This window comes from Acomys russatus, chromosome 14 (assembly GCF_903995435.1).
Source record: "Acomys russatus chromosome 14, mAcoRus1.1, whole genome shotgun sequence".
Classification (NCBI taxonomy): Eukaryota; Metazoa; Chordata; class Mammalia; order Rodentia; family Muridae; genus Acomys; species Acomys russatus.
Window position 1 is genome coordinate 39129267 of NC_067150.1, and position 19104 is coordinate 39148370.

At 45.7% G+C, this 19104-nt stretch overlaps 1 protein-coding gene across 6 annotated transcripts in view; it reads left to right on the forward strand.

The window, feature by feature from the left end:
• Window positions 1-3199: 3199 nt before the first annotated feature.
• Cadm1 (cell adhesion molecule 1) overlaps window positions 3200-19104 on the forward strand; it is a 319949-nt gene continuing 304044 nt past the window's right edge. For all 6 annotated transcript variants that reach the window (XM_051156359.1, XM_051156360.1, XM_051156361.1 and 3 more), the window contains exon 1: window positions 3200-3353. In XM_051156359.1, the coding sequence (XP_051012316.1) occupies window positions 3215-3353 (139 nt within the window). In that variant the 5' untranslated portion in view covers window positions 3200-3214. The remainder of the gene's footprint in view (window positions 3354-19104) is intronic.

Below are 19104 nucleotides of genomic sequence, written 5' to 3' on the forward strand. Positions count from 1 at the left end.
ATTAAAAAGAAGGAGAGAGACTAGGGTTTTGGTGCTCCTGGCAATTTTGTTCTAACACAAGTTGTGCCCAGATTGTAATTCCGATAAGTATTTCAGTTCTTTTTTGAAAAAATTAAATTCACAAAACAATTGATTATCAGTTATAAATGGCAAAAACACCATCTGGTTTTTAAAATTGGTTCAATCCATGTAGCAAGGGGAAAATGCTGGAAGTTGTTCTTGGCGACGAGTTCTAGTCCGTGGAGCAGAAAATGACGCGCTTTACTATGAGAAAGCCAGGGTAGTCATAACTTGTACTTAGCGGCTGTGGGAATTCGACGCGTTCCTCGCATGTTCCATATGTTAAATCGCTTGGCGACATCTTTGGTGTGAAAGAGCTGGGGGCTGGGAAGCGAGTGGGGCTAGAGGATAGAGCAACAAAGGCTTGCCTCATTTCCAATTCTCACCGATGTTCCCCACGCAGACCCTGGTGTGGTAGGTGTATCAGGGCTCATACCTAGTTTCCATGCCTAGTAACCCTGAATGTGCCACGGTCCTCAAATCCTACATGGCCGGTGGCGTTTCTGTGGCAATCTTTAAAACTGTTTGCATTTTTACCAGTGAGGTAAGTCACACAGCGTTGGCATTTCCTATAGAAATGTCCCACGTTGTTCTTTGCCAACTGGAAATTTGAGTAGGTGTTCATTTGGTGTGCCAAGAGAAGGAAGGGAGAAGAAAACATTCCACATCTTCCAGTGTCCCCATATTGTGTTCTGAGTGTGGGAGGGAGGACGAGGGCCTGGCTAGATGCTTTGGTAGCCTCATCCTCATGAGGAACGCTTTTCCGTAGAGTCTGCTGCAATCCTGTTATTTCCAAAAATGTTTCTGGGTTGCTGGCGTATTTTCACCTTATGTTAAAAATACAGCTCTCCTTTGCTTATTATTCATGCATTATGATGCGAAATTTATTCCTTCACTTAACACATATTTACTGAGGCACGGTGCAGCGTAGTGGTTAGTTGCGAGGGCTCTGTCTGAAATTTAGAAATTGTGAATTTTTTTTTTCCTCCCAAAGGCTGGTGTTTTTCTAACCATGTTGAATAAAAAACGAACAAACAAACAAAAACAAACAAAAACCAAAAAAAAAAAAAAAAAAAAAAAACCCAACAACAACAACAAAAAACAGGGGTGGGGGGAAATAACAGTATCCACTTTGAAGGTTGTTTTAATGATTAAACAATTATGCACAAAAATTCCTTGATTAAAAACTCAAGGACACAAGAGTAGCAGCAGCAATTTAAAGAACAGTGAATAATCTATGTGCCTGGCTTTGTGCTGTTGTGGCTGATACGTAAGATCTGACTTTGCAGCATCCATTTCATTGTCATCCTAGATAGTCTCTATTTTTTTTTTTTTTTTCCATCCTGATTTTGGTAGAAATCTGCTTTGTAATAGGTCTGCTGATCTAGGTAGCTCCACTTCTAGAATCTGCAGACTGGGCATTATTCTGGTGATCACATGGTGTTGGTTTTCTGCCTCATGTACTGTGATTTGCCCACTGGAGCTTCCTCCAGTTCTGAGGACTGCCTGCTGTTCGTGCACTGGGGCCTGTAATTACAGAGCAGAAGATCCAGGGATGTGGAGACAGGGCAGTTTCAAAAATTAGTTTATGCATAATGGATAATATGAGGCTGCTTTAATGTGTAGCTCATTTGATGGGTTGGCCGATCTTAACTTCCTTTATGATATTTATTTTTTAAATTTATCTGCAACATGAGGACAGAGGGCTTGGTACAGCTCTTCTAGACTATAGTTCAGATTCAGCAATTTACATTCAGTAATCTCTTGGTCATTTAGCCACAGATAATTTGTCATGGTTTGTTTTAGCTGTTGTGATATTGATATTTATTATGCAAATTGTATTTCCTACATCTTATTGTTCTGCATTCTATGAATACTTAAATTATTATAAACCTTTACACTTAATACAGCTCGTCCTTCAATTTGATGCTTGAGCAACAGAGGGTCAGAGCGCACACGGTCTTCTAGAGGGGGAGAAAATAAGTAATTATAAGGCAGACAAACAAGAGCCGGCTGCCTGGTTGAAAAGAAAGCAAAGATAATTTCGGGGAGGGAGAGAGTGTGTCCGGAGAGATGCATGCAAGTCGCTTCAGCGGGAAAAAGTCTCCGAGACACAGCTAACACCGAGAGCACCTGTTGGTCTCTAGATACGTAGAAAGGACTGGAAGCATAGCAGAGGAGGGAATTGACTCGAGCCCTGGAGGACGAAGTCGGCTAACTATCTTTGCCGCACTCGGTTCTCTACATTCTCTTCCCTACAAACCTGACCGGTAGAAATTTTTTTTGTCTTTCTGTAAGTATAATCCTAAATATACAATGTTACTTATATGCTATAATCTACTAAACATGGGAAGGACACTTCCACCAAGCTGGGAATCCTGAGAATACCCTCCCTTTTACTTACCTTTCCCCAGAACCTACAGCTAAACATCCACTTGAAAATCCCAGAACTCGACTCCAAGGCTTTAGTCTCCCAACTATCCCCTAGTCTGCCGCTAGGTTGTTGAGCGGGCTCTCCTGCTCCACCGGACGTGCAAAGCACGCATGCACTTCTCCCAGATTGTTTTGTCAATCCGGGGACCTGCATTCGTACTCTCCACTCCCTGGCTTCCTTAAAAAAAAAAAGAAGCTTACTCCTTCGTACAAGGTGAGGGAAGGAAATTTTGCAACGTGTGACTTCCACAGGCCGATGCACAGGCAATGCCCGGACCGGGGAGCCTCACTGTGAGACTCTTCGAGGCGTGTCCACCGCGGCGAACACCGCCGCGAAGGTTTCCCAATAAAAGGTGCATGAAAGCTAGAGACCCGCCTCCCGAAGTCGCAGCCCCCTCCCCCGCCTCCATTCCAGGAGCGGGGCAGCACACTTTTTCCTCCCTTAGGGGGAAAAAGGCGAAGCCGAATTTTAACGTAAACATATTTGCATAAGCCCCTCCCCTAGGCCCCGCCCCTAGGTGGCGCGGGCGCGCGGCCGAACGCTAGCGCCAGGGGGCGGGGTGGGGGAGGGGGGCCAGTCCTCCGAGAGCCGGGTTGGGCTAGCGGCGCCACGATTGGCCTCTCCCGACTCCGCCTTCAGCGCATCTCATTGGCATCTCATTAGTTGTTCGCTCGGGCTCCCGAGGCAGCCACCACCGCCAGTCTGAGGCAGGTGCCCGACATGGCGAGTGCTGTGCTGCCGAGCGGATCCCAGTGTGCGGCGGCAGCGGCTGTGGCGGCGGCGGCGGCGGCGGCGCCTCCCGGGCTCCGGCTCCGGCTCCTGCTGTTGCTCCTCTCAGCCGCGGCACTGATCCCCACAGGTAGGTTGTGGGCACCCGCGGATTGGTCCCGAAATCTCCCCCCCCGGGCACCCCCCAGGAGCCGTAGCTATGGAAGGGGGGGACGTTTCCATGACAACCTCCCCCCCACTTCCTAAATCCAAAGCGGCGGGAGCGTGGCAAGGAAAGTCGGGGCTGCGATGTAAAGGGGCCGAGGGGTCGGCGCCCCTTCTCTCCTGCCCGCCGGCTGCGGATGGGCGCCCTCAGGGATGGCTGCACCCACACCTCTTCTTTCTGGCGTAGCGCGGGGTGCTGAGTGGAGTGAGCTCAGGGCCGGGGGCTAGCGCGTGGGGGAAGGGGAGCCCTCTGAGGCTCCCCCGAACCTTCCGGACCCTCCGAAACTCGCTCTTGTCCCTGGAACTTGCAGGTCCTACTGTGTCCCCAGGCTAAGCCTTCGTCCCCTCCGTTCAGCTCGGCCCGCGGGTCGATTCTCCTTTCCCCAAAGCTTTCTCCTCGGTGGTCCCCAGGACATCCCCACAGTCGTGTCCTCTACCCCCCCTTGCCCGCGCTCTGCAGGTCCCCCGCCCCAGAGCTGCACGCCTCTCGTGTTTCCCTCCAGCCGAACGCAGCCCCGCGGCCCCCTCCGCTGGGCTGCGGGTCGGCTTGGCTGGAATCCAGGCAGGGAAAGTTCCCGGCTCGGGGGGCGGCCGCTCGTCGCCGCCGCTGCAGGACGGCTCCTGGAACCCGCAGCCGATCCGCGCCGCGGAGGCCTCTGCCGCGAGTGGGGATCCGGGATTTTCCGGCTGCGCGTCCTTCGGGCAAGCGGCCCGCAGGTGGTGGCGGGGGCGTTCACGGCCTCTGCGGCCCGGCGCTCGCCCTGCGGGCCTCGGGGCGCTCCCCTCGTGGCCGGCCGACTTGAGAATCTGCCCAGGTGGCGGCTCTGCGAGCGCCGCGCCTTCCCTGAAGACGCCGAGCGCTTGGCATGAGCCCCGCGTGTGGCTGCCCCCGTGCCGGGCGCGTTGGCGCGGTCGGGAAAGAAGAGGGCAGTGTTTGCATTTGCTAACAAAAGGGAGCCGGAGCTCTTCCCCACCGGAGAGGCCGGCCGCGCTGCGCCCGCCTTCCCGCCACCTCGCCGCTCTTGCCCGCCGCGCGGCGTCCCCTTGCTGCTGTGCCGCCTGCCTCTGGCTCCTGGCGACCGGCTGGACCCAGCGGCACCGGGCGGTGGCGAGAGGGCGGCTGGGCTCGAGGGGGATGCACTAGGGCTCTGTGTCTGCAAAAACCCCTCCTTGCAGCTCCGAGCTGCAGGACCTGGGAGCAGCAACAAGTGGTGGAGGACGCCGAGCTCAGCCCCCCACCTGCGGAGCCCCCAGCCCGGGAAGATGCAGCGCTGGGCCAGCGTGCGGCTCCGGGGGCGCCTTGCTGCTTGGGTTGTGTCTTTTGTTTACACGCTAGAGGACACATAGTTATGTAAACACCGCAGGAGACACGCTGTTGGAGATGGGGATGCTTGGGAGTGCTAGTTTCGGATTTAGGGGATGCCAGGTTGGTTGATTTACTCCCCCCCCCCCCATATAAAAATAGGCTTGGGGAGAAGTCAGTTTGTAGAACCCATTTAGGCTCTAAGGGTGGGAGCTTGGCAGCTTCTTTTATTCCATCTTGAGAATTTTGTCTTCCATGCTACGGTCTGTCTCCGGATGTTTATATGTTTTTCTTCTGTGAATTCTTAATTTATGAGTTACGAGATAATTAGGTTTAGCCGAAGCCGGTGTGGTTACAACTTAATTTCTGGTGATGCCACTGACTTGGACGGGTTCGATAGAGTGTTCCCGAAAGACATCCCTGGTGCTGCATTGTAAAAAGCGCCAGTGTCAGTTAAACGTGAGCGCGAGTAAAGGCTGGGTAACTGGCGCATTACAGAGGCAACAATAGACTTGTATTGGCTGCAGAACGTAGGGTGGGGGTGGGAAGTCCTGGCCCAGGATATTGCCTTTCGACTTAAAAACGGGAATCATGCAGTGCCACTACACCAGCAGAGTAGAATTGGATTCTGCCTCCCTTGTGAAGCCTGCTCATTGAAGGCTCCGGGTAGGAACAACAGTACTGTATTTGTACTCTCTCTTCGGGGAGAAGTTGCCTTTCCTGGCGAGGGATGTGTGCTGACTTAAGAAGGAACGGTCTGGAACTCAACCGTGCATGTCAAAGCTACAGGAAAATTCTGTTGCCAGTTACCATGGAAGCAGCTTCTTGCTCTTGTGTACATCCCTGTTTGTACGCCGCTTATCAGATTGTGTTCAAATTAGAAAGTAATTGGGCTAGATTTGCAGTGAGGGAATGAGATGACTTTCTGTAATATTTTGAAGGCTGTGTATGTATGTATGTATGTGTGTGTATGCATGTATGCATGTATACAGTTTGAGAGATGGACTTGGCTAAGCCCTAGATTCCCTACTACAGGGGTCAATTTCAGGTGGACGCTCAAGGACTTCTTTTCCTCAGATGCTAAGTTAAAGCTTTCTCAGGGGCCTCTGCTTCGCATTCCCTGGGTTAAGGAAACCTGTTGGAACTCCCTTCTAAACTTCATTAGGCTTGTCTCATTCTCCTCCACGCCGAGAAAGCCAAATCCTGCTATTGTGCATTGGGTTCCTGGTTCTGTTTGCCTCTGTAACCGAAACCATCCTCCCTGCACCCCAACCCTCACCCCCATTCCAGAGAAAATCTAACCCCATCTCTCCTGTGGTGTTTGGATGAAACACACCTGTATGAGATGCAGCCAAAATAGATTGTCCACACTGTTCTAGTGGCTCCCGTCTTGTTTAAGGTGCAGGCATGCTGCTGTTTAGATCCTGAAGGAACCTGTGGTTGATCACCCAACTCTTAAGCCTTTTTCAGGATTAGAGAAGATGGTTGATAGATGGGTGGGGGATTTGTGAGGGTGGCAGTTAGTCCTGGCTTGCTGTAGCCGGTTGGGGCTTGCATACCAGGGACAGGGACTTTGTAAAAGTGACGCCCTGCTATTGTTGCCTTCCTCTGCATCGAATTGAATAGTCTCGGGAGGGACTTGCACTTGCCCGTGATAGCTTCGATAAAATATCCCTCATTAATGCCACTTTATATTTACAGTGTGTCACTGGAGACGCACAAGGCTTCATTTAGCGACTTGTGTGACGAGACAAGCTTGCATTATTTGCCCGGGACATTTTGGAGGAACAAGAGACCCATTGAGCAATCTTTTGAAATGAACAAATACGAAAAAAAGGGGGGAATAAAAGAGCAGGCAGTTCTCTGGAACAAAGAGCTTTATTCATATGGATGTTGTACATGCTTTATCCAGTTTTCCCCAGTGGCTTTCCTGGCGAAGGGGAGTGGGACGGGGACGCTGATAACAGGCTGGGCACTCTGGCTTCCTCTCTTACTTCCTGACTTCCCCGTCTTCCAGAAGTTGATCCCCTACTCACCGCCTGCTCCTCTCCACTCCCTCCACAACCGCAGAGCGGGACAGGCTCTCCGGATCCAGAGGAGGTTTTGAAATCTTTGTTTCCCTGCCACTGTTGGCTCTCATTGGAAGACACTGCTAGATAGCTACCTGTTGAGACTGATCAGCATCGGACAGTGTGCTGGGTGAAGGAAAGAGACGTCACTTTTCTGTGACATGTATCAAGATAGTGAATGTCAGAAGGGTAGGTGAGAGAGACATCTTGCAATTATATTAGCCTCGCTGTGTTTATTTTTAAGGGGGTTGTTCAAATGAAAATCCTGATTTTTAAAGGTCATCATTAATGGTGTTCTTGGATTTTATCTGTAAACTTTATCCCATACTAGGTACATTTCAGCTTGATACGTAAGAGTTTTTTTTTTTTTTTTTTTTTTTAATTTTTAATTCTTCGGTCTCTGTTGCTGAGGGATTTTTTTTTTTCTTTAAAATTGATAGAACTACGATGAAAATCAGTGTTATGAGACTCATTCTTATTGGGCCTGATTATGTGACATTTGAAAGCTAATTTGCCGTAGAATTTGTATTTAATTAAAGAAATTGTGTGTGTGTGTGTGTGTGCGCGCGCGCGCACGCGCGCGTGCGTGGGTACATAAATGTTTGTGTGGAGTTAACAAAAGGGCCATTTTTATGTGAGGGTATTTCTTAGACGAGGCCAAACTAATTGATACTGTGGTTTGAATGGAAATTGGCCACATAGGAAGAAAACGTAAAAGCAATTCTACACAGGATTAAAATGCTGTGTGTCTGTCTTTGGAAGAATGCTCCTGACCACTGTGCTGGCCATTCTTACCAGAAAGTCCAGCACAGAGAGGAGAAATCACACAGCGACATCTGTTGCGGAACTGGAAACTTGCCGCTTCAAGATGCAAGCAATTCGTCCCGTGTAAGCACCGAGTAGTGGTATCAGAGTGTGTGTACTGACACAGATAGGAACATGTGCATACGTGCTTTTGCGCGCGCGCACACACACACACGCGCGCACACACACACACACACACACACATATACAGGAGTCCACATACCCAAATGAAAGCACTAGAAAATGTAGAACATTGTGGAGTACTGACGTGCTTTAAGAAATATTAGAGAGTCTCATGAATATAGAACTTTGGAAAAGGAAAGGTAGTGGAAATCTTTTTAGGAAACTTCCATTGTTTTCAGGTGAGGCCACTGAAGCCGAGCTGAACCGAGGCTGGGCTACCTGTAGATCTTGGGTGGGGACAGGCCCCTTGATGTCCTGCCAGTGGACCTTCTGTTTTTCCTCCTGGCAGGGATGCCTGGTCAGAGATACGGATCGTGGGTGGATACTACCTTGACTAAAACTGTTTTGTATTCAGAAGGCAGTGAGATTGTTTGCTCTAGGTATGGATCAGAAGGAGTGACCCCTGGGAAGAAAGGACAAGCTCTTGGTACCTTTGCCTTTGGTGTTGACAAATGATCCTGCAACCTCTGGACTTTATTTGGCAGCCACCGGGCAGATGTCGTCCAAAGTGCCTTCATATGGGAGACTGCTGGGCTGTGTTGTAATAAGTCACACAGGCGAAAGCTAAGCTTCAGGAAGCTCATGTTTTGGTTCTTAAGGATTTCATTTGTCTTTTCTTAAATCTAGAAGAAGAGCCTACCTTGGTTTTCTTTGCAGGTTCTTTCTCCTTTGTCATTTGTACAGAAAAAGCTAAAAGGAATTTTTTCTTTTTCTTAAAGGGAAACATTTTTTTTTTTCAGGATGACTTTTAAATTGGCCTTATTTTCTCTCCCGCCCCCCTACTTTCTTGTGAGAAATTGCAAGAATACACAAAAGCAGAAAGAATTCCTTATTAAACTCTGCGTGCAAATCCCCCAGTTTCAATAGTTACCCACCCGGACTCATCTGTCCCCTCTGGGCTTTCTGTTCCTCCCAGATTATTTTAAATACATCTTGGGCATCCTATAATTTTTCCACAGTTACTTCAGAATGAGTTTCCCTACTCATAATTGCAGTATCATTATCTGAATTATACAGATTCTCAACTGGATATACAGAGCCTTGCCCGCTCCTCTTGCCTGAGGAGGGCGGAATGAAGGGTTGCCGCAGAGGGTAGTGGCCACGCAGGGGCAGGAAGCACAGTGGATGCCTGCCTGCTTGTGCCGAAGAGACCTTTTCTGTGGTTTAGTTTATTTTGAGCAAGGTTTTGTTTGGATCAGCTAAGAAGAGTTTTATTGTTGTGTAAATATGGTTGTGTAAATATGTAGTAATTGTGGCTAATCCTCCACTGTGGCCTGCAACCTTGATGAAATTGGCCATTTCCAGTTGTCCCCATAATGAATACCCTCCACCCGCAGACTTTCGTAGGGAAAACTTATTTTAGTTTGATGGCTATGAGAATATATATATACATATATACATACATACATATATATATATATATATATATATATATATATATATATATATATATATATGAATGTATGTGCCTTCAGGTCCTCTTAAATGTCGTTGCATTTTGTACATATATTGCTTAAAAGAAAAAAAGCCATTTCTAACGGGCTAAGTGTTGATTTCAGTCTGTAACTGAAGTGATGAAAATGCCTTCCGTGGCATGGGAAGCCCATACTACGTACCGTGAGTACTCTGCTGTTATTTTTGTGGGTTGGGGTTGAGTGGTAACAGGGGAGAGAAAATGTTGCTAATTTTATTTCTCAATATTTACCCCATTCATTTAAAATATGATTTTTAATATTTCAATTGAAAATATTGGACAGCCTTATTGTTCATTTCTGAAATTCTTCCCCCTTCCCTGAAAATACATGGCCTCCGTTTTCTAAGGTTTGTGACATGTGACGTTGCCCATTTTCCCTCTTTCTCTCCCTGCCTCCCTATATCCCTTTCTTTTTTATTAAGTGTTTTTTAAAAAGATATTTATTTCATGTACATGAGAGGTTTTTTTTGTTTTGTGTTTTTTGTTTTCTTTTTTGCTTACATGTATGCTACAAGTGTGTGCCTATGTGCCTGGTGCTTACTGAAGTGGGCATCGCATGCCCTAGAGCCGGGACTAGTGATGGCTGTGAGTTGCTCTGTGGATGCTGGCCACTGAACCCAGTGCTCTGCTCTTATCTCTCCTCTGACCCATTTCTCTAGCTCCTTCATTTTGATTTTAGTGACGCTTCTTCCTGATGATTTCATTTAATACAGATACAAATCTGAAGATTTTGGTGGTGATTGTTGTTCCCAGCTGAACAATTAATTACATAAGGGACAATGTTGAGGGGTCTGAGAGGACCTGGCCAGGTAAAAACCCATCTCCTGAGTTGGCCGCTGGTCAAGAAAATGCATGAAGGAATTTGTATATTCAGGGTTTAGGGAATTTCATCAAAATGTGATTTAAAACAAAAACAAAGCCCCCTTAAAAAAAAAAACCTCAAACACAAAACAACAACAACAACAAAACCCCCAAAAACCAACCCTCAAAACCTTTTGTTGGTCTGGAAGCTATCAGTGAAGGAAGGAACCCACTGGAATGTTTGTAATCATAAGTGATACCTCCTCATTGGAGTTTCAGAAGCCACGGTTTCTTTTTCAGAGATTTAAATTGCAGGTTCTAGCCGGCAGCTGCTGTTGGGGTTGATGAACACTTTTTCTTTTTAATCTTTGAAGGTCTTCCAGTGCTTGGCCTCCAAAGCCTTGGTGCAGTTGTCCACGGACAAGGAAGTAGACAAGGGACATGTAGGTATTTATATGGCCAAAATGATGCACAGCCTTGATGGTTATGCCGGAGAGGAACTCAGTGTTAAGGTTGATGAGAGCAGGTGCCAAGGGAGCCTGTTAATGATCTTGGGGTCTTGAACAAAGGAAGAGCTGTGGTGAGGATTTGACCCCCCCCCCCCCCAAAATATCTTGGTGGATGTTGCTATGGCATCTAGTTATTTAACCCAGTATTTTGACCTAGGCATTTCAGAATGGGAAGTTAGCTTGGAGTGGAAATCCCGTGAAATATACTCAAATGCTACTCAGGGTTTGAAGTTGGTGTTCCAGTGAGTGTGGACTTGTGGAAATGCCTAGAATAAGTGTCTTGCTCTTGGCAGAATTCTTTGAGAAAAAAACCTCTTTGAGAAAAGGTAGACCGTCTAATTCCCCCTCACCCCTCAAGCATGAGACTGCACCGTCAAGTTAGAATTAAGTTATACCACCCCTGGAGGGTGGGGAGGAATCTGTCTGAAAACAAACCTGCCCGTTTCTCCCATCGCCCGCACCACATCTATACATGGCGGTGATAGCATTTCTGAAACGGACCTACCTTTTCATTGTTCTGCCACTGGTAAGAACGTCCCGCAAGGTCCTCTTCGTCACTGGGAACAGTACGACTAGTACCCCTGTGTCCCTAAGCTTGGAGCCCTCTCCCCTTCTTTACCTTGCACGGCATCATCATTATCATCATCAGACAGGGCCCCATGTTTCCAAGGCTGGCTAAGAACTGGCTGGGTGTAGCCAGAGTCAGGGATGATTTTACCTGCCGAGGATGAGGTTTACAGGTGTCTGTCAGCCATACCTGTTTATGTGGCACTGGGCAGGGCACCTAGGGCATCAGGCATTTGAGGCAGGCCCTTTCCTGACCAAGCTCTTTTCCTAACATTGAAATTAAATGGGCCACATCTTTTTCCCCTTCATGACACTCTAGTATCTTAACGACCACCACGTGCTGTGCTTTCCCTCTAGAAGGTACCTAGCCCTTTCCCTCCTTCCCCCTCCCCTCCCCCAGCCCTCTCTCTGCTACTCAGGAGGTAGCTCAGGCCTGTGTGCCTCTCAGGGCAGGCTCCTGGAGCTTCCCTTTCAGAGACCGAATCCCAAGTTCTTGTTTCCTGCATCCAGCTCAGTCTCTGCACTGTTTTGTCTTTAGGTGGTTCCTTCCTCAGTTGCTCTCCTGTTTCCTCTCTAATTGCCCTCATTTCTTATTACTTTTCAGCCCAATCCCAATGGAACTGGAAGACTGATGATTCTGCAGTGAACCCGAGGAGGGAAGTGGTTCTGCCTATGAGCCTTCATCTCCTTGCCGTGCCATAAAATGAATCCGCTTTTCCTTTAACTGTCTGTCTTGGCTCATAGGTGGAGGATGCCCAGTTCTTCTCATCGCTGTTGAGAGAGTGGACACCTTTCCTTTCTGTCTTTCATCTTAACCAACCTGCACTTCTTTAAAGCAGGCCTCCATGCCGGCCTTTCTTTTTCTGCTTTCCAGCTGTGTTCGTGGCTGTGTTTCTTTATGCCAATTAGACACCCAGACAAGAGTTGTCATTGTCGTGGCCATGGTGTTCATGGAATGTTTAAACCTCGGAATATTTGAAAATATATTGTGGCTGTTTGGTAGAGCTAGCCTAAGAGGATGGTGTAAACGGCTTAAATTACAGTCTGCCAAAGTAATACTTTCAGCCTCAAGTGAAGTTCTTTCAAAGAAAGGACCCGTCTCAGGGGTGAAAAAACAAAATCAAAGGGCCTCCTAGTGGCTCAGTATGAGATCAGCCGCCCGGCAGGTGATCCAGGAAATGCTGCCTTACAGACATCTTGACTAGCTTGTCTCTTGTGCATGTACTTACTAGGGAAACCTACCTGAGACATGCAGGCGCGGACCTTTTAATCCCTGGCCTCTCCCAGCTAGTGTTCAAACTTAGCTGATTTGGGAGTAGAACCACTTAATTCAACACAGTCATCCAGCTTTGCCAGTTTTGTGGCAACTCTAGTTGCTTTTTGGTAGATGATACAGAGGACAAGTTATCATTGGTCCAATAAACAAAAAACATGGAGTCCTTCCATTTTAGTCTCACCCATAAACTTGTTATGTTAGGGATCCTTTCAGGGGATCTGGTATTGCCACCTGCCATCCTTCTTGCCATGGGGTTTTCCTTGTCTGGTACAGTTCTTGCTGGTACACAGAGGTTAGCAGTGTGTGATAATAATGGTGGCACTGCAACATTTGATGGTCCTCCGATGTTCTAGGACAGGCTTGTGTGCTTGACTCTTTGCCGTATCTGCCTATGTTAAGTCAAGCCGCCCAGTCGCCCTTGCAAATCATCAGCTCTGTTCTTCTGAATAAAACAGGAGCATCGCCTCATTTCTCTTGCAGGAACCCTTATTTAAACAATGAAAACTTTAACGATAGGGAAAAAAAAACCTCCAAGTTAATTTAGTACTAAATTACTGCTCAAATGGTTTTATCTCTTAAAAGGTTCAAGTAGAGATTAGCTTAAATGACAACCCACTTTCACTTTTGCTTATGCCTATCTAGCGAGGGAGCATCCTTCTGAAGAGTTCCTGCCCCTTGTCTCCAGCTTTGTTAGCAATCACAGGAATGTTAAGCGGCTGTTGCACTGCTCGCTCCTGGAGCAGATCTCTCCATCCCTGGGCTAGGTTGCTTCAGGTTCCACAGCAGGAACATGAAGAGAGCAGCAAGGCAGCCTGCCTTGCAGGGTGACAGCAATCAAAGCAGACCACACACAGGGGCATGTTTGAGCTGGAGCGTCCATGTCTGCCCATCTCTTTATTAAAATATCTACCTGGTGGTGATGGGTAATGGCTACCAATACACAATCATTTCTAAATCCCTCACATGTGAGGCAATATTGGAAAAAACATGTTGAAAGGATTAATTCAAGATGTTCTCGGCCTGCTTTGAGGGGAAGTGAAGGAATAGAGTGGAATCATGTAACATCAGAGAAACAGCGTGATTATGATCTAATTATTAGGCTTTTAAACAGAGACTATTATATTAATCAACCTCTTATATTATATTTGCTATATTAAATAAAGACATGGTATTGCTAGCCCATAAGGCCATTGGTATGAAAGCAAACATTTGATTTATGAAAATGATTATTCATTTGAGTATCTACTTTATGCTAGGGACTGTTGGGTATATTTTTGACTTCCAAGAAGATAGTTATATATATTTTTTTTGGTGGGGGGGATTTCAAAATCACAGGGGACTTGAACTCAGAGCACAGTGACAGTTCATATCTGTGTCTACTTTATCTAGAGCTATCAGCTGTTAACATTTTGCCCATTTGTATTATTGCTGTCATCCTGAATTATATATTCCCAGTTTTTCTTTTTTATCAAACCCCAGGGGAATGAGTAGCAGGCATGATACTTGACTCTTGAGCATTCGTCGTGGAATTCCTGAAAATCAGGTTATTGCCTCAGAAACATTGCTATGCAATTGACATACTTCTGCTATTATTATCTAGAATCCAGGCCATACTCTTTGTTGTGTTGGCCCTTCAGCATTGCTTTATCTTGCCCCATACAGATCTTCAAGTCACCAGCAAATACACACTAGATTTGGTTTTCATGTCTCTGGGATGGAGCCTTCAGTCTAGAACCATTTCCCTACTGTCCATCCTTTTCTTCTTTCCGTTATTTCTCTTTTGTGGTGCTAGCTATCAACCCAGGGCTTCCTGTATGGCAGAATAGTAAGTACTCTTTCACTGGGATGCACCCCACACAGCATTAAAAGGCTTTTAAAAAGAGCCATCTTTCATGGTTCTGTCATTTTGAGGCCAGACATGCTGTTTTCTAGAATGTTCTGTGGTGGTTGCACAGATAGATCCTTTTCTCCTAATTAGGCTCAGATTACACATCTTTGGTGAGAATACTAGATAGCTGAGCTGATGCTGTCATCTTGCAAGTTCTGGTCAGTTTACCCCTAGAGCCTGGTTAGACGTATCAAGGTAATCACTTAGTTTAGTAGATTACAGGCCTCTCCACTGCTGCCCCTTTATAATTAATAAAGAAGGCTGTAAGGTAATTTTGGGAGGGCTGATCCTTTCCTCTTACGGCGCTTCTTGAGTCAATGGGTCAATAGTACTAATAAATGTCTGTGCCCAAAATCATACTTGTGCACATGAACTTGTCATTTTCCAATGCTGTGATTTCCACATTAGGTGGAGGCATTCCTGTATAGAGAAGAGCTCGTTCCTCCCCACTCCTTTTTTAATGGATTTAAAAATAAAAATGGAATGTGCCTTGACAGTAGCTCATTACCATCAAAGGTGGCCCATTGAGAGCTTCTTCAAAGTCTGCTGCCTCATTTTGGTGTAGCTTTGCTAGTTAAAATGTTTTATTACATTTATTTATTTTATGTATGTGAGTACATATGTGCCTGTGTGTCCACGGGCATGCTCTTGTATGTCTATATTGGTCAGAGGACAACTTGGAGAGATTGGTTCTCCCATTTCACCAGAGGGATCCGAGGGATCAAACTCAGGTCATCAGGGACCTTTACTTGCTAAGTCACCTGGCTGGCCCAGTCTTTCTTACGTGATGTCATCAGAGATAGGCTTACCTTGAGTGCTTCCTGCCCTGGACCTGGATTTAGCTATTTCTCCAAGGAGTCTTGTTTTCTTTTTGTGGAGGAATGCTTAGTAAATAGAAGAGAATTGTTGCACTCACTAGAGTTGTGTTGTCCTTGCTTCTAGATCTTTCCTGTGGGCAGAGCTAGGACTTACCACCTACTTCCTTGTTTGTATGCCCCTCCACCCCATTGCATAAATCTCACTAGCCATATTTAATGTTTGTTCAGTTAAGTCGTGATGTGTAGCATGATGCCTTCTGCTCCAGCCTGGCATCCATGTTGTTTTTCTCTATCTCCCATTCCTTACAGCATCCTCTGCCCCAGGTAAAAACTCTGGGGCATCCATATATTATAATTAGGATGGAGAGGGTTTTGACATAATCTTACCAAGTAAATTTCAGGTGGTTTATTTGAAACTGGGTTTCTCTGTGTAGCCTTGGCTGTCCTGGACTCACTTTGTAGACCATGCTGGCTTTGAACCTACAGTGATATGCTAGGCTCTACCTCCCCGAGTGCTATATTCTCTTTATCATTAAAAAAAAAAAAAAAATCCTACCTGTTGGGGCAGTGGTGGTGCACACCTTTGATCCTAGCATTCGGAAGGCAGAGGCAAATGGATCTCTGAGTTCCAGGCCAGCCTGGTCTACAAAGTGAGTCTAGGACAGCCAGGGCTACACAAAGAAACCCTGTCTTTCCTTCACCCCACCCCAAAGAAAAATCCTACTCAAGAAACAAAATATATGGTGTTAACAAGTTGGAGCGTGCATATGTTTCTGTGTGTGTGTGCGTGTGCGTGCCTGCGTGCATGTGCATGTATATGCTCAGGAGAGAAAAAGGAGAGGGAGAGGAAGTGATCTTATAGATTTTTTTTCCTACCTAAATCAGCAACATGGCTAAAAAAATCTTTTTCTTTTTCTGCTTCTTTAAAAACAAAACAACCTTCCTATTTCATTCCTATTTTTAAAAAAGGCCCTATTCTTTTTTTTTTTTTTTTTTTTTTTTTAGTTGTGTTAGCACGTCTCTGTGTTCTTACTCCACCAACTCTGGGGCACTTCCCATCTATTTAAATGGTCTCCCTGTCACTCGGTTTTGCTTTAGAAACCAGTTTTTTTCTGTCGCCTCCAATTTCTTTCTTTCAAAATAATATTTTTCTTGGGTGGAGTTTTGTATATATTTTTAGTTTTCTAATTTTCTTGAACAAGAACTGCTTTTCCAAACTAATACAATGTGCCTGATATTGATTGGAAAAAGGACTGATTTTTGGAAGGACAGTCTTGCTAGCCTTTAATATTTGATTTTTTTTTTCACTTTGCTTTTCATCAATCATTTAAGAAATTCATTTTCCCATCTAGTAAGTTGGATAATTACAGCACAAGCTTCAACTTTTCCTTCCTTTTTTTTTTTTTTAAATTCTTTTTTAAACAAGGTCTTGAAATTCTAGCCTGGAATTTACTATGTAGCCCAGGCTGGCTTTGAACTGCAGGTGATTCTTCTACCTCAGTTTCCTGAGGGCTGGGGTTACAGGTGTGTACCACCATTTCCAGCCGTACTAAAAAAAAATGTAATATAAGTTATTTTAAATTGCACACCCAAGATGCCCTTTGCATTTAAATCTCAGACCCTGTTAAAAACCAACCAACCAAAAAACCCCAGACTTGCCTGTTGAACATCTCCATGGAGTGTTCTGCAGTCATCCCAAATAACATGAAACAAGAGCAGTAGGTATGACTTCCTGTCTGTATTCATGAAGTCATTTGTTCTCACTGACACCCTGCAAGCTTTTCCTACTGTTGCTTTCTCTTACGGGTAGGAACTGAGAGCACGAGGAGAGAGAAGAGACAAATAGCAAGTAATAGAGGCGGGACACAAACTAGATCAGTCTTCCAACGTCATAATTTAGTCAGTATGGTTTTCAGACCACAATGTCTATAATTGAACCTAACGATTTCCCCGCCTCCCCATTCCTTCCTCTACGCTGAATGTCCCTGATGAAGTGTCTTGCTGTCTACCCTGGAGTTTGACTGGGCGTGGCCTCAGTGCTACTGCCTCCTTTACCATCTTCTTCCCCTCCATAGTTAAGAAGTCCTTCTCATTCTGCAGATGAGGAAAGTAGATTTCAGTTGGCCTAACAGTGCCTTAATTGGTCCATTTGCTTCCAGCATCGTCCCTTATAATGAATCGTTAGTACTGTTTCTGATGGGTCTTTCTGAAGTACACGCTAGATTGTCACTTCCTAGCTTAAAACCCTTAAATGTGTTCTTGATGCTTTTAAGACAAGGTTTACTCCGTGGCCTGCAGTGTCTTTCATCACCTCCCATCTCTCTCTCCTCCCACCCTTCTCTCCTCCCAGCCCTCCACACGTGGACCACAGAAGTAAATGTGTTCCTACTGCCCCACGGTCTCTGTTGTTTGTGTATGTACATTTTCATTCTCTGGCTGACTCTTGTGACGTCAGATAGGCACAGCACTGACTCCTGAAGGACCTTCCATGACGACTCAGCTTGCTTAGGTTGAAATCTTTTGTTCCCCTTTGTACTTTGCTCAGGGATGTTCCTGACTTGGCTTGTTCCTTCCCACCAAGCATCCTCCTTGGAGTCCAGCCTCCTCTATGTACTTGTTGTATGTTTCGGTTTTCTCCAGCTTCTTTCTATGGAGAGAAATGTATCATTTCTTTACCAGCCTCTGGGTTAGCAAATTTAAACCACATACAGAACGGCCGAAGTCTGCTGTTTCTTTTTCAGCTGTTATGTAATTTCCCAAGCAGATTGTACTACTGTCCTTGTAACTTTCACTACAGCTTTTCTGATTCTTCCATGACGTTTGGCATTTAACCTTTTTATGTGTTCACATATGCCTATGTGTCTTGAGTAGAGGGATGATTCCTTACTTATATTGATATCCTTAACAGCCCTGAGCCCACAGGCCTGTGCGTAACGCATGCTCAGTGTGTGTGAATTGGCTATTAGACGCCCATTACAGCTTTTCTAAATCTTTTCAGCGTGCGTGTGAACAGGGGGATGATGACACTAGGTCAGACTTGAAGACCAACTTGAAAATGAGCCGTGCTAATTCATTCTCCAGTTTCCTGTTACACAATTGTATTCCCAATATGTATGTGTCCTGTCCTTTTTCACTTGTGAATTCCCATAGTCGGGATATAAAATTTGTACCAGGCTTACTCTTTATGAATTGAACATAGAGGTTGTCCTGTCACCAACTTTTAAGGCTATAATTCTCCCAAGAGTTTGACTTTTTTTTTTTCTTCTCCTGCTCATGGATGAAAAACTGGAGAATGCCCTATCATTTTGAAGCTTCTGGTGTTTGTTCATACTTGTTGGCCAATCACTGGAAAGATTTAGACTGCCACCCCAGATAAGAGATCGCTTCCTATTTATTTAGTCACTCCACAGTCCTGGGATAGCTGGACTGTGAGTCATTGCTGAGGTTATAACGGCAAGGCAAGAGCCTTATCTCGGAGGTCATCTCCTCCTCCTCATGTCGGCTTTCAGGAGGATCTTGTCTTAAAACTGAGATATATTCTTGAAAGAGGTGGTGGACGTAGGGAAATTTAAACCTCAGGGTAACAATTTTCCCTGTACGGTAATAAAGATATATGTGGAGTCAGTGGCGGCAGAATCAAAAAATAGATCACAGTAATCGGATCACACATGAGAAATGGCTTGTTGCTGTGCTTAAAAACATGGGCAAGGCAGTGTGTGTGTTTTTTTTTTTTTTTTTTTTTTTTTTTTTCTGGAGCTGTTTCCACTCTTTGTGACTACATCGTTGGTAGGAATTAAGACTGAGACAAAATGAAGCTTATAAAGTTAATTGCCTACAACTGGTCTCGGTTTAAACAGATTGCTTTTCAGTCACTGTGGAAGACGGGCAAGTCTGTGCGCAGGAAGAGAGCATAGAACTTTCTGCTGCTACCTTGTAATTCAGGAGAAGTTTGGAGTTTGGTCTTTGCCTTGAGTGTACAGGTGGA